Source organism: Macaca nemestrina, chromosome 4 (genome assembly GCF_043159975.1).
Source record: "Macaca nemestrina isolate mMacNem1 chromosome 4, mMacNem.hap1, whole genome shotgun sequence".
Lineage (NCBI taxonomy): Eukaryota > Metazoa > Chordata > Mammalia > Primates > Cercopithecidae > Macaca > Macaca nemestrina.
This window is the reverse complement of record NC_092128.1, coordinates 118606710-118619695: the sequence shown is the minus strand read 5'-3', so window position 1 is coordinate 118619695 and position 12986 is coordinate 118606710. Positions and strand designations below refer to the sequence as shown.

General features: G+C 43.5%; 1 protein-coding gene across 4 annotated transcripts in view; it reads right to left on the bottom strand.

The window, feature by feature from the left end:
• Nucleotides 1-12986, bottom strand: part of LOC105492357 (ATP binding cassette subfamily A member 13) — a 454445-nt gene that overhangs the window by 376158 nt on the left and 65301 nt on the right. For all 4 annotated transcript variants that reach the window (XM_011759379.3, XM_024796198.2, XM_024796197.2 and 1 more), the window contains exon 15: nucleotides 6685-6803. In XM_011759379.3, coding sequence (XP_011757681.2) covers nucleotides 6685-6803 — 119 coding nt within the window. The remainder of the gene's footprint in view (nucleotides 1-6684; nucleotides 6804-12986) is intronic.

Genomic DNA, 12986 nt, shown 5'->3' with positions numbered 1-12986 from the left:
CCCTGTTGGTGGAAATGTAAATTGCTACAGCCATTATGGAAAACAGTATGAAGATTTCTCAAAATATTAAAAATAGAACTACCATATGATCCAGAAATCCCACTTCTGGGTATAAAGCCAAAGAAAATGAAATTACATCCCAAAGAGATTTACATTATTCACAAAAGCCGAGATATAGAATCAGCCAAAATGTTTCTAAAGAGATGAATGAATAGAGAAAATGTGACATTATATACAATAAAATATTATTCAGCCATAAAAAGAAGGAAATTATGCCATTGGCAGCAACACGCATGAACCCAGAAGATAAGCTAAGTGATGTAAGTCAGCCACAAAAAGAAAACTACTACACAATCTCATTTACATGTAAAGTCAAACTTTTTAAAAGTCAAACCCATAGAAACAAAGCATAGAGTCGTGGTTACCAGGAATGAACGTGGGAGGAATGAAGATGTTGGTCAAAGGGTATAAAGTTGCGGTTATGTAGAATGGGCACACCTAGAGAAGTAATATACAGCATGAGAATTATAGTTGCCAATATTGTATTACATACTGAAATTTGCTAAGAAAGTAGATTTTAGGTGCTCTTAACACACACGCATGACACACAAAGATAACTCTGAGATGACAGATATGCTCGTTTGTTTGTAGTAATCATGTCACTTTGTGTGTTTAAACATTGTGTTGTACATTTTAAATATATACTATTAAAAATAAATATGAAAATAACAAAATTTTAAAGAAAATTTAGGCTTTTCAAAATTCACAGCCACAAACACAATGATTAAAAAGAAATCATATGTGGCTATTCATATGTGAGGTGGATAAAACCTGGATTTGCCCTGCTCTGAAGGTCAGCAGTGCAGTCTGGGAGGCTCCTGTTCTGCCCGCTGCAGGTGGAGAGGCTCCTAAGACTCTGGGGAACATCTGGAAAGACTCTAGAATTAGGTCCCCACCCTCCGTATCACCAGCCCCCACCTCTGAGATTTCATGGACATCTTATCAGTATCTTCCTGGAAACAATCAGTTTTTTAAAAGACCAATCATTTTGCCAAAAAAGAAAATCTTTAGAATAATACCTATTAATTGACAAAATGCAAAACACCATATGTGGAATTAAATGACAAATACAGGTAATTTAAAATTTAAAACAACCTGAAAAATACCACAAACATATAACATCTATGTCTATAAACATACACATGAATCTATACACTTTCCCTAGACACCGCTATTCTACCATAAATACTTTAGTTTACATCATCAGAATTTATTTGCTTCATCACATTTTATTTATATCACTCTATTCTTACTGATATTGGAAGCCTAGTTCCATGTTGCACCAATTATGGGAAGGTATCATGAGTAAGTCAACACTTAGGTAATATTTCTGTCAAAATAAAACTTTAAATTTTTTTTCAAAACCACTGTCAGTTTCTCTTGCAAAGAAAAATCATGAACCATTCAAGGGACCAAAGGGAGCTAACAAATATATGTTCCAAGGAAATGTGAAGACTGCTGAAAAGTCAAGGTTGGGAGCTGAGCTCTGGAGGCTGCCCCGAGATGGAGCCCCCGGCACAGCTGAGGTAGATTTAGTGGCGGTGAAGACTTCTCAGGAACTGATGAACATTAATCCATGATCAGAGCACTCGTGCCACTGTCACCACCACCTCAACCAAACCTCAGAATCTCACTGTGGGGGGAACTAAACCAGCCAATAGATTATTACAAAACCTGCAACTTCTTGACTCCAATTCATCTATTATTGTCATTCATTTCATAAGTTTCTTTTATTCCCAAGCGATTTGGGAGTGGAACTTGAACAGAAATCTTATAGGACTATTCATTCATTCATTCAAAAAATACTTATGGAGCACCTGCCAAGTGCCAGGCCCAAGATAGGTGCTGGACTGAGAGTTGTGAACACAGGAGACAAAACTCCTGCCTCCATGAGGTTCACACTCCAGTGCAGGAACACTACCCGCAGACAGCCATAGGGGCAAACTGGTCAGCATGTCACAGGTGACCTGGAGGAAAATAAGGTGGGGTTGGGGCCGTGCTGTAGGTGCAAGAGGAAGGACTTCTTAGCATCATTAGGGAAGCACACTGCAGGTGAGGGAGCAGCAGGTGCAAAGGCTCTGAGCTGGGTGCAAAGGAGCCAGTGAAGTGGAGAAGAGAGTGCCTAGGAGGGCAGAGAGAGGGATGTGCCCCCCAGACAGCAGGACCTAGCAGTGGCCTCCCTTAGAAATCAGACAGTAATTCCAAATAAGACTGGAAGATACTGGGCACTCTCAGCAAAGGAGTAACACCGTCTGATGATGTTTTGGAAGGATCACTCTGGCTACTGCATTAGGGATGGAGGCAAGGGGAGGAGGAAGGGAGAGCTGGTTCGGATCAGAAAGGTGCTGGTGGAGGGGGTGGAACATGGCCAGATCATGGAAACATTTGGAAGGTAGAAGGGAGAGTTTTCTAACTGAAAAATAAAAGAAAGAAAGACTAAACAAGTATGCCAGGGTTGTTGTCCCTGGCATCTGAGGGAAAGAACACCAGGGGAGGGAAAAATTACATGGAAAGATGAAGAGGGGTTTTTTTTTGTTTTTTGCATGAGTAGAGTTGAGGGGCCTGTTTAACATCTGCGAGGGAATGCAACTGAACACACGAGCATGAAGGTCAGGGGAGGTATTGGCTGGAGAAGGAAATTTGGAAGTTGTCAGGAAGTAATTGGAATTTTTAGGTTGCAAATGAATCTGGATAAGATTACCTAGCATGTGAGCATAGACTGAGAAGAGAAAGGGTCTGGACACAGTCTGGGTCCTTCTGCCACACACAGGAGCCAGGCATGCAATTGGAGACAGCTGGTGAAGGATGCGAGAGGAGCCCGGGGAAAGTCCCGGGAGCTGAGTGACGTGGGGCTGGGCGAGGCTGAGTCTGTGTCAATGCCTGGCTCAGACAGGGAGAAGAGGAGTGAGACTCCGCATGTGGAGGTTGAGGGGCTGGGCAGGTGGAGTGGTGTCTGCTGTCTATGTTAGCCGCACCCGGCCCATCTGGTTCAACTTTTACGTAAGAAATTTGCGAGTTTTTTTCAGTTGCCATGGACCCTCAGGTTACATAACCCGAGCATGCCCAGATGAACCAGTATGCAACCACAGCGGGAACCGGAGTGCTCGGACTGAGGAGCGGGGACTGAATTAAGAAGCGGACACTACATGGCAGGATCCAGGATCCAATTGCATTGAACTCTGGCATCACCCAGGGCAGGATCCAGTCAATCAGATCCTCATTACACGATGTTGATAAAACCTAACCCAGTCCCCAGCTCGGAGGCACTACTTTGGGAACCATCCCTGGTGTTCTCCTTACTTAAATCTCATTGCTAAATCCTCCTTGGTTGTGGTCATTGGGTTGATACCTGCCACGCAACTGAACCCCTGCATTGTGTCAGTAACACCTGAAGGAGTCTGACAGGGAGCGGTCAGCTCAAGCCAGTCTCCATTTTCTATCGTGTGGCAGGGCTCAAGGATACAGACTTCTTTCCTTTTTTCACCTAAGTTTCCGCTGCCTGCTCTATCGCAGGAGACACAGCCTCCTCCCTCACCCACTGCCCCTAATGTGCACAGACCCCATTTGTTGTCTGAATGTAACCACAGCAAAGCAGAAAGGAAAAGGATGGCAGCAAACTCAGGCAGAGCATCTGCAAGGCAGAGAGATGTCTAGGTCCAGCCTCAAGACTCCAAGCTACATGCACATTTCTAATAACATGCATAGAAGCCCTTGGAGTTTCACACTCTGCATTTTGTTTTTGTTTTTGTTTTTTTTCTGAGTGTGAAGTTCTCTAAACCTTCTCCAATTCTCTCACCCAAGCATTTCACAGGCTCAGTGTTCTTCTTGCTCCAAAGAGATCCCTTTTTGTAGCATACCAATGCACAGATACAACTAGGTCAGAACAATAGATATAGGTGAGTATCCCCTTAGGGGCCAACTCGCTCCTGAGAACATAAATTGAATTAAACCCATTGCATGAGGGCTCTGCCATGGAGTATTCCCTTATAGCAAAGAACCTCTAGTTCATAATTTGTAACTGCATGCAAATTAATTTTCATTCAATGCAATTATAATGTTCCTGCTCTGGATGGTATTCTTAAATTTCACAAAATAATAATTTTGACATACAGGGGATTATAAAGTAGAAAAGTGCACATTCTACCCCAGTAGCAAGGACTACCGGAAGAAAAATTCCAAGTTTCTTCAGCACAGGTGTACCAGGCTCCAGGTAAGGAGAAGCATCTAGGACAAAGGTTGAGATTGACATTCATCAGGCTATACTTTTGGGATCTGGTAAAACCACCATGTGTAAAAGGCAGCACCCATCAGACTCTCCTTCTCTGGCTAGATCAGGCCTGGAATCAGCAAATAGGGGATAAATGTGCACAGGTGGACCCAAAGGTCTAGATCTAAAGAGGCAGTAGGAAGCCCCCACCCAACCTGAAGTTCCAGCCACATTCTCCAACTCAGCTTATCCCAAGAGATACAGTGGGCACTTGCTGTCATATCTGAAATTTAATTTCTGCTGCCCATTCATCTCTTTATTGCTGCTTTTTACTGTTTGGAACAAAGGGTGGAAGAGGGTAAGGAGGTGACAGCCCCAAAACTTTTGTCATATCAATTTGATCAGCTGAAACTTTCTCTTTCAATGGGAATTCCATGTTGCTACTGAGAAACCTATATTTAAAATAATTATTTAGATACTGAAAACTAACAAATGGCATTGTGCGCTTGGCCCACCTCTGTTGGGCACTTCATATCCCACAGCCTGAAAAAGATTCATATTTCTAAAAGTCTCACATACTTGAAACCCTTGAACCACAGACCCATCCTAAAAGCTTTGCATCCTGAGGTAAGCAACATACTATTTTTGTCATTAAAGACAGGAACTTCTGCTCTTCAGCAAAACTAACTCAACTGTTACCAGCCAGACTTGTTGACAATCATATAACAATTTGAACTATAAATACAGTCTTTGGGTCAGTTGCTTTGAAAGCTGGAGTCTCTTGACTATGTTATTATTATAACCTTCGCTTACCACTAAAAAATTGTCTGTCTGTGAGGGGCCAGGCATGGTGGCTCACGCCTGTAATCTCAGCACTTTGGGAGGCCGGGGGGGCAGATCACGAGGTCAGGAGTTCGAGATCAGCCTGGCCTACATGGTGAAACCCTGTCTCTACTAAAAATACAAAAATTAGCCTGGCGTGGTGGCAGGCACCTATAATCCCAGCTACTGGGGAGGCTGAGGCAGGAGAATTGCTTGAATCAGGGAGGCAGAGGTTGCAGTGAGCTGAGATTACACCATTTCACTCCAGCCCGGGCAACAGTGCAAGACTCTATGTCAAAAAAAAAAAAAAAAAAAAATTGTCTCTGAGGATTTTTTTTTCTGTATCCACATTTAATATCTGACAAAGATCTGCACAACCTGGAAATAAGAATTTGATCTTCTAAATAAATCAATGTGAATATGGGGTTGTACAGTCAGTCATTGCTAGGGACTGCTCAGGGCTTCCTGCTGTAATGCACAACTCCTCCAAAGGCCACAAGACATTGATTAGGGACCAGCAGCTCTCACTCCCTCCTGACACTTCACCAAGGCATGGCATTCTACACCCTTGCCGTGCTGTGGGAGTCTGGCATGGCTATCTCTCATCTCCCTCGGCATCATCTATTTCTCTGCTTTCTGTGATAATCTCATGCTCACAGATGTATGCATCACAAAAGCAAGAAACAACATTCAGAACCAGACCTAGAAGAAAGACAGGTCTTCGCTGCTTTGTTGGAAAGACATCACCACTGTCCAAGCTTGTCAGGAAGATCAGGCCTGCCTAGGGGCCCAGGGGTCTTTAATTCTAGGACAAAGGAGTGGGCCCCAAATAAAAGTCACATTCTCTGACTTAGCTGTAGTTGGAGACCCTACATGGGATCCTATTGGGCATGTGTCCAATTTAATATAAAGGAAACTGCTATGCTGGTTCCCATTCAGCCATCAATTTTTGGTACTAGCCGGTGTATTCAATTAGTTAGAGCCAGTGCTGGGCTGGTAAATATTTAAAAACTAACTCTCCAGAAAAAAAAAAAATCTGATTTGGAGCACTTGCCAATTTCCATGGTGCAAACGCTCCCACATGGCCCAGTTCAAGCTGCCACCATAACGTCACTAAACATAGAGATGGGAAAAACTGTACTTAGCACAAGACTGCATAGTATTTCCATCATGTGGATACAACAAAAGCAAATCATCTCAGGAAGATAGATAACAGCAAAACATACTAAAATAATTAGGAAGTGATGAATCTTGAGTAATTATTTCTTATGTTTCTAACATGATTTATTTCATCGTAAGTTTATGTAATTTATTTATTATGATATCTATGTTTAACAATCAGCTTGCAAAATTCCCAAAAATTTAACAATCAGCTCTCATAAATCAATGCCACTCAACCCCAGCACACCACTGGGAGAGGCCAAGAGGGAGGAAGCATGAGCAGTCATTCTGCGAGCCCGACTTGCAACAAGACTGTGTGTGACACCGTTGCTGTAGTTATAAGAACCAAGCAGCAAGGTTTGAATAACTTGACTGCCTTGCAAGGGCCTATAGTCATGAACATGAAATTCTCTGAAATATTAAAGATGACATACCTGGAAATGGTCTTGCGCCAAAGTGACCCCTTGTATAGCAGATAAAATGAGATGCCTTATCCCACTTTGCTTGCAACTCAGAGTAGCACACAAAATGTCCTTGGTCCAGGAAGGGTTTTCTGCCAGAGGAAACACACAGAGAAATAAATAATAGACAGTCCTTTCCTGAACTAGCCACTCTCACAAAATCACTTTATAAAGATTCAAAGTGACACAAATTCCTAAACATTCCTTAAATCATCAAGATGAACATTCAGATGATGAGGGTAAAGCTGTGCCTTTTGAGTTCCAAATGTAATAAAATAAAGATTTTGGTTTTCTGGGCCTAATTGATTTTGTAAATATTAATTTTCTCTATGTCCCCAAACTGGCTCCTTTCCCTGTATCCCCTACAAGTGGGGTACTCATTCACCCCAGTTTGCCCAGGACAGACTTGCTTTTCACTTATTCTTGCGTGGTTATGAACGGTGCCCTCTGTCATTCTCAAAAGTGCCCCCGTTTGAAGGATGAATTACACACTGTCTATGTGTGGTCTTCTCCATGCCCCATGCCTCACAAGTCACTTCCTGGAAGCCAGTCATGACTCTCCTCCCCCTGGTCCTCACAGCCAACCAACCTCCCCATCTGCTCAGGGTGACCTCCCAATGTCTCTCCATCTGTGTGTCTGTCCAGCAGCCATAGATCATGCCCAGGAAACTGCTATGCTCTTAACAGTCCCACTCCCACCTCACCCTTCCAATCTGCCTTATGCTTTGAGCCACAGGGCTCTTCCTCAAAGGAGATCCCCCACTACAGGAATCTGTGCAAAGGCTCCACGTTGCATCCAAAGTCTTTCCACAATCTCAGATGCCTCCACCTCTCTGCACTCATGCCCTGTCTCCCTCCTGTCTCCTCAAGGCCATCGGATACAAGGCACCACTTCTCCCTTCCTGAACCTACCTATCTTTTAGAGCTCTGCCTCCAGACACCCACCTTTCCCAGGCTGCGCAGAGCCTCTCCATTCCCTGCTGCATAGATGCCTGTGTGCTCACCTCCCTATGTGGTCGCCCACTGCACGGTAAATCCATCTGCACAAGACCTGCCACCACGAGCAACTTTTCTTATCACTGCCTTCCTGTCATTGTGGCACCTAGCACAGGGCTTCGCACTTCCTAGATGCTTGGTCGTGACAGAAAATAAAATACATTTTTAAAAGAAAGAAAATCTTTTTTTTAATTAAAGAAAAAATGTTATCCTGACTCTTAAATTATTAATAATAAATTGTTTCCCAAAAGTCCTTTAGAAAAACAGTTCTGGGTCAGGTGTAGTGGCTCACGCCTATAATCCCAGCACTTTGGGAGGCCGAGGTGGGCAGATCACGAGGTCAGGAGATCAAGACCATCCTGGCCAATATGGTGAAACCCCATCTCTACTAAAAATACAAAAATTAGCCAGGTGTGGTGGCAGGTGCCTGTAATCCCAGCTACTCAGGAGACTGAGGCAGGAGAATTGCTTGAACCCGGGAGGCAGAGGTTGCAGTGAGCCGAGGTGGCACCGCTGCACTCCAGCCTGGTGACAGAACAAGACTCCATCTAAGAAAGAAAGAGAGAGAGAGAGAGAGAGAGAGAGAGGGGAAGGAAGGAAGGAAGGAAGGAAGGAAGGAAGGAAGGAAGGAAGGAAGGAAGGAAGGAAGGAAGGAAGGAAGGAAGGAAAAACAGTTCCAGCATATTACTAAGTGAAAGAAGCCATCTGAAAAGGCTACATATTATATGATTTCAACTCAATGACGTGCTGGAAAAGACAAAAATTATGGAGACAGTAAAAAGATCCGTGGTTGCCAGGGGCTAGAGGGGAGGGACGGATGAATGAGCAGAGCACAGAGGATCCTTCAGACAGTAAAACCCTGTGTGTTATACTATAACATTGAATGTATATCATTATATGCTTGTCCTAACCCATAGAATGACAACACTAAGAGCGAAGCCCAGCGTGAACTGTGGACTCGGAATGATGCTGTGTCAGTGAGGGTTCATCAACTATAACAAATGTCCCACTCTGATAATGAGGGAGGCAATGGTGGGGAAGGGGGTATGTGGGAAATCCCTGCACCTTCCATTCAAGGTTGCTGTGAATATGAAACTACTCTAAAATATAAAATTTATTAATCAATAAAACAGTTTTCAACCACATAAAATGCAGAGTAGATACCATATACCCAAAGTCATGCTTTCCAGAAGCAACCCACCATGACGCCCTGTTTTTCTTTTCTCATTAATCTCATTTTACCAATTTCGAAGACAGATATCTTTATTGCAGGAAATGTAAAATGTTTCTGTTAAGTAATCTCTTATTAAAATTTGAAATGAAGGTGATAATGTGCTGTTAAATATCACAGCACTTATCTTTAAGCATAAACGTATCCTCTTGTCCAGGAAAGACACAGCAATGTGTTTATAAGTTATGTTTTTCAAACCTAAAAGAGCAGAGAATGCACCCTGAAAAAGCTGACATAATGTATGGCATTAGGCAAGCTGTGGGCTGTGTCAGCCCCTTGCTTCCTCAGTGTAAAACGAGAAACGTGGAGTTGACAGTGACCATGCCCAGCATTCCTGCAAGGTTAGGTCAGGGATGATATGATCATGGGACGCAGTGCTGGGCTGTCAGGCCATCTGGTCTCCATCTGCCTCACATCTAACACATCTTGAAGCCTGTCCTCAAAGTCACCACCCTCAAGGACACCTGACAACTGTCTTGACACTAGCAAGAGCTGGTTTTGAGCCTTGGCTCCTCCAACTTTCCCAGGTACCCTCTTTCTCCACCTCTCATTGCCTCGTCAAATCCCTGGCTGCAGCCCTTCCTACCTGCTATGGCCCCTCTTCTTGGCTCCGAGGACACATTCAGACCCACTCTGGCTTTCCAGATCTGCCAGCACTCTCTGGACCCCTTCCCTCTCCTCCCTTCAGCCCCATGGACCCTCTCAGGTCTCTTCAACTGGAAATGGGCTCTGACCGCTTCACTCTGAAACCCTGGGAAACTTACACTCACTCTCACTCTCTGGGCCTCAATTTGTCGATTAGGGAAACTGGAAGATTAAAGCAGCTGCCCACTGAGGTTCCTTCTGTTGTATGAGCTCTCCTGCAATTGTCCTTGGCATCCTTAAAGCATTAGATCAGGAGGAGGAAAGTGACAACTTTCCTACTGGAGATACTAAGCTCAACTCTGTGATATGATGAAAATATAGTGCATTTTCAACAACAATAGTAATAACAGACCTGACTCTTCTTCCCTTTATATGATGGGAGAGGCACCCATGTTGGTCAATTCCACCCCATCCTTTTAACTTTATGGGATCTGTCACTGCCCTCCTATTCTACAGGATGGAGTAACAATTCAATAAGGACAGTGGGGTGGCAGTTTAAATGTTAGTTATGCTTGAGTTTCCTTGAAATAAAATATAAAAATTAAAAATTAATTATCTGTTACTAATGTAATCTCAAGTATGCTATATTAATTTAGCAGCTGCAACACAGAATGGCAAAATAAACATAAATTCATACATTAACTAATGTTTAATTCATTTAAAAACCATTACATTAGCTGACTGTGAAATGTCAAAATAATTATGTCTTCAAACATGGCTGAATTCAATATGCCAGAGAAGCATTCAAGAACGAGGAAGAAGTTTGATTTGAATTTTACCTGAGCACAATTCCACATGCTGAAATCATGTACTGACCATCCTAACTTGTACTTAGATTGTAACATGTTATTGCTTTCTATTTGACAATAGAAAGCAATATTCCTAATCACCAATGTTCATAACATCTAATTGGAAATACAGATTATCTTAAAAGAAAAAAAAAATGCAAAACCCCTACACAGCAATTGGGGTTTCATTTTTAAATCAAGCTTGTCTCACTTCTCCATCTGTTTTTTCTTTTCCATGTTTCTTAGACCCAATGACCAATCAATTCTTCTGTTCAAAGAACCATTTGTATTTCAAAAAAAGAGGTGAGTGAGCAGATTAGAACAAACTCTGTGATAGACAGTCTGTAAGTCACCAATTTTTGCTTATGAACTAGCTCTGTGAGCTGAGAAGTACTTTTCCCAATGGCAGGCAGGGAGATGCATGGGAAACTAGCATGTTCAAGGCATCTCCTAAGGGCAAGCCCCTTGGAGGTGACTTAATTTATTTAATCCTCTCACATAGGTTGAAATACGTGTTCCCCTATGTTTTGTTCAAGGCTCACAGAAACTCAGTAGCTACCCTGTGTCACTTAGCGTGAATCGAGGAACTCAGCCTGTTCAATGTCAAAGTGCCTGCTTCTTCCATTACACCACTTTTCACGACATCACTTATTGTAACAGTCATGTTTAACTATGCCCTTGAAGACATTTGGAGCAATAAAGCCTTACCAGACATGACGGTGTGTAATCCTAAGTGGTCTATCATGATAGTAAGGAGGCAGCCTTACAGACCACGAGTCCCAGCACACTAGCTTCAAGTCCATCAGTGATTGTGTAGATTAACTCAAATAGTGACAAGTGCCCAGCCTAGTGCCAGCCCTCATGCATTGACCTATCCAATCCTTCTACACATATTGATTGAACGCCTATCATATCTATGTCAGGATGTTTCCTAAGCCCTGGGGAGATATAACAGTGAACATGGCAGACACACATCCTCACTGCGTAAGTCTCACCTGAAATGTCCTTACCCAGAGCTGCACTCCCAAGGTCTTCTCCTCTCCTCCACCCCTCACTCTCACCCTCATGGCCATACGTTAGCTTCTTTCTAGCACTTATCAATACAAAGAAGAATTCATCTTCTTTGAGTTAGTTTTGAAAAATGGATTTCACATACTGGATTTGTCCAAGGCTCACTTCTTCTCCATAACACTCCCCAGCAGATGCTGGTCCATACTCCTGGCTCGCAGACTCAGTGGCCCATACCCACCAGTTAACCATCCTGGGGCCAGTGACCCTTCCTCTCTGATAGTGGATGTTGGAAATACATCCACTGGGCCCCTTCCTGAGTAAACCAGACTCTTCTCTACGATATCCTCCCCAGGCCCCCACAGTTTGCTCAGTCTTACAACATAGGCCCAGAGTATGCCAACTGCCCACCCACTACTCATTGCTGAACACTCCCCCATGAACAGTTTTCACATTTAGTAATTCCAGTGAAACATGACCTAAGTATAGAAGGGCTCCTGGCATTTATTCATTCATTCAACAAATGTCAATCAGCATTTCCCGTGTTCTAATCCCCATGTGCCAGGTTTGGAGTGATCAATAGACAGGCACAGTCTTCGGGTCCTCACGACTGTAGAAGAGACACATGTTCATCATCAGAACAGCACACGGTGGTAAGGGCCATAACAGGGAGCTAAGGCCATGTGACCCCAGACAGGGTAGGTCAAGGAAAGCTTTCCAAAGGATATAAGACTTAATCTACAAATCATAATATAACAACCTGATAGTAATCTAAATAATAATAATGATCCAGGAGTAAATCAGGGGAAGGTAGAAGAATGAACATGTGGATCAGATGAGCTAGGGGGCAGGGAGTCTGGGGCCAACCATGGTGGAGCTCACACAGGATATGGAGGTAAGCCCCACTCAGATGACCCCTCACTTTTCTCTTTTCCTCTTGATCTGATCGGATCCACCCTTAGCTTCCCCATTTCTACTCGCTTCCCCTCCTCTTCTGGGCTTCGATTCATGTTGTCAAAACCCACTGCCATCAGCTAAGGCAGAGCACTCAGGCCCGACAGCCCACTGAGGGAACTCTGAGCAGCCCTGCTCAGGAGACTGGGCCAGAGGATGGCAGCACCTCTGTGCACCTGTGAATCACTTAAACAACTGTGGTCCATTCCACGGACTCAAGTGTGCTCTAAAATTCAACACTCACATTTTCAGAAAAGCCCTAAGATCCTCCAGTTACCCTCTAAAGCGGCTCGTGGGACTCTCCTTCAGCAGTGGCATTGAAAGGAGATTGCACTGAAATGTGCAGGAATGGATTTGGCAAGGATCATCTTACTAGATGAATTAATTCATTTACAATATAGTCACTATTGCTGGACACTGTGCTGAGTATTATGGAGACACAGAATTTAACAAGAGACTGATCCTGTTCCCAGTAAGCTTACAGACTGTAGCAGGAAGACACCAAAAACTATGACACCAGCAATAAGTGTCATGGCTGTAGGGAATTCAGGTTACTGCAGGGACTACTCGGCACCCATCAGGAAATGCACAAAGAAGGTTATGACACAGTTTCTATCTTCAAAACATATTGACTGCAGCAGAGGGAGGAGATG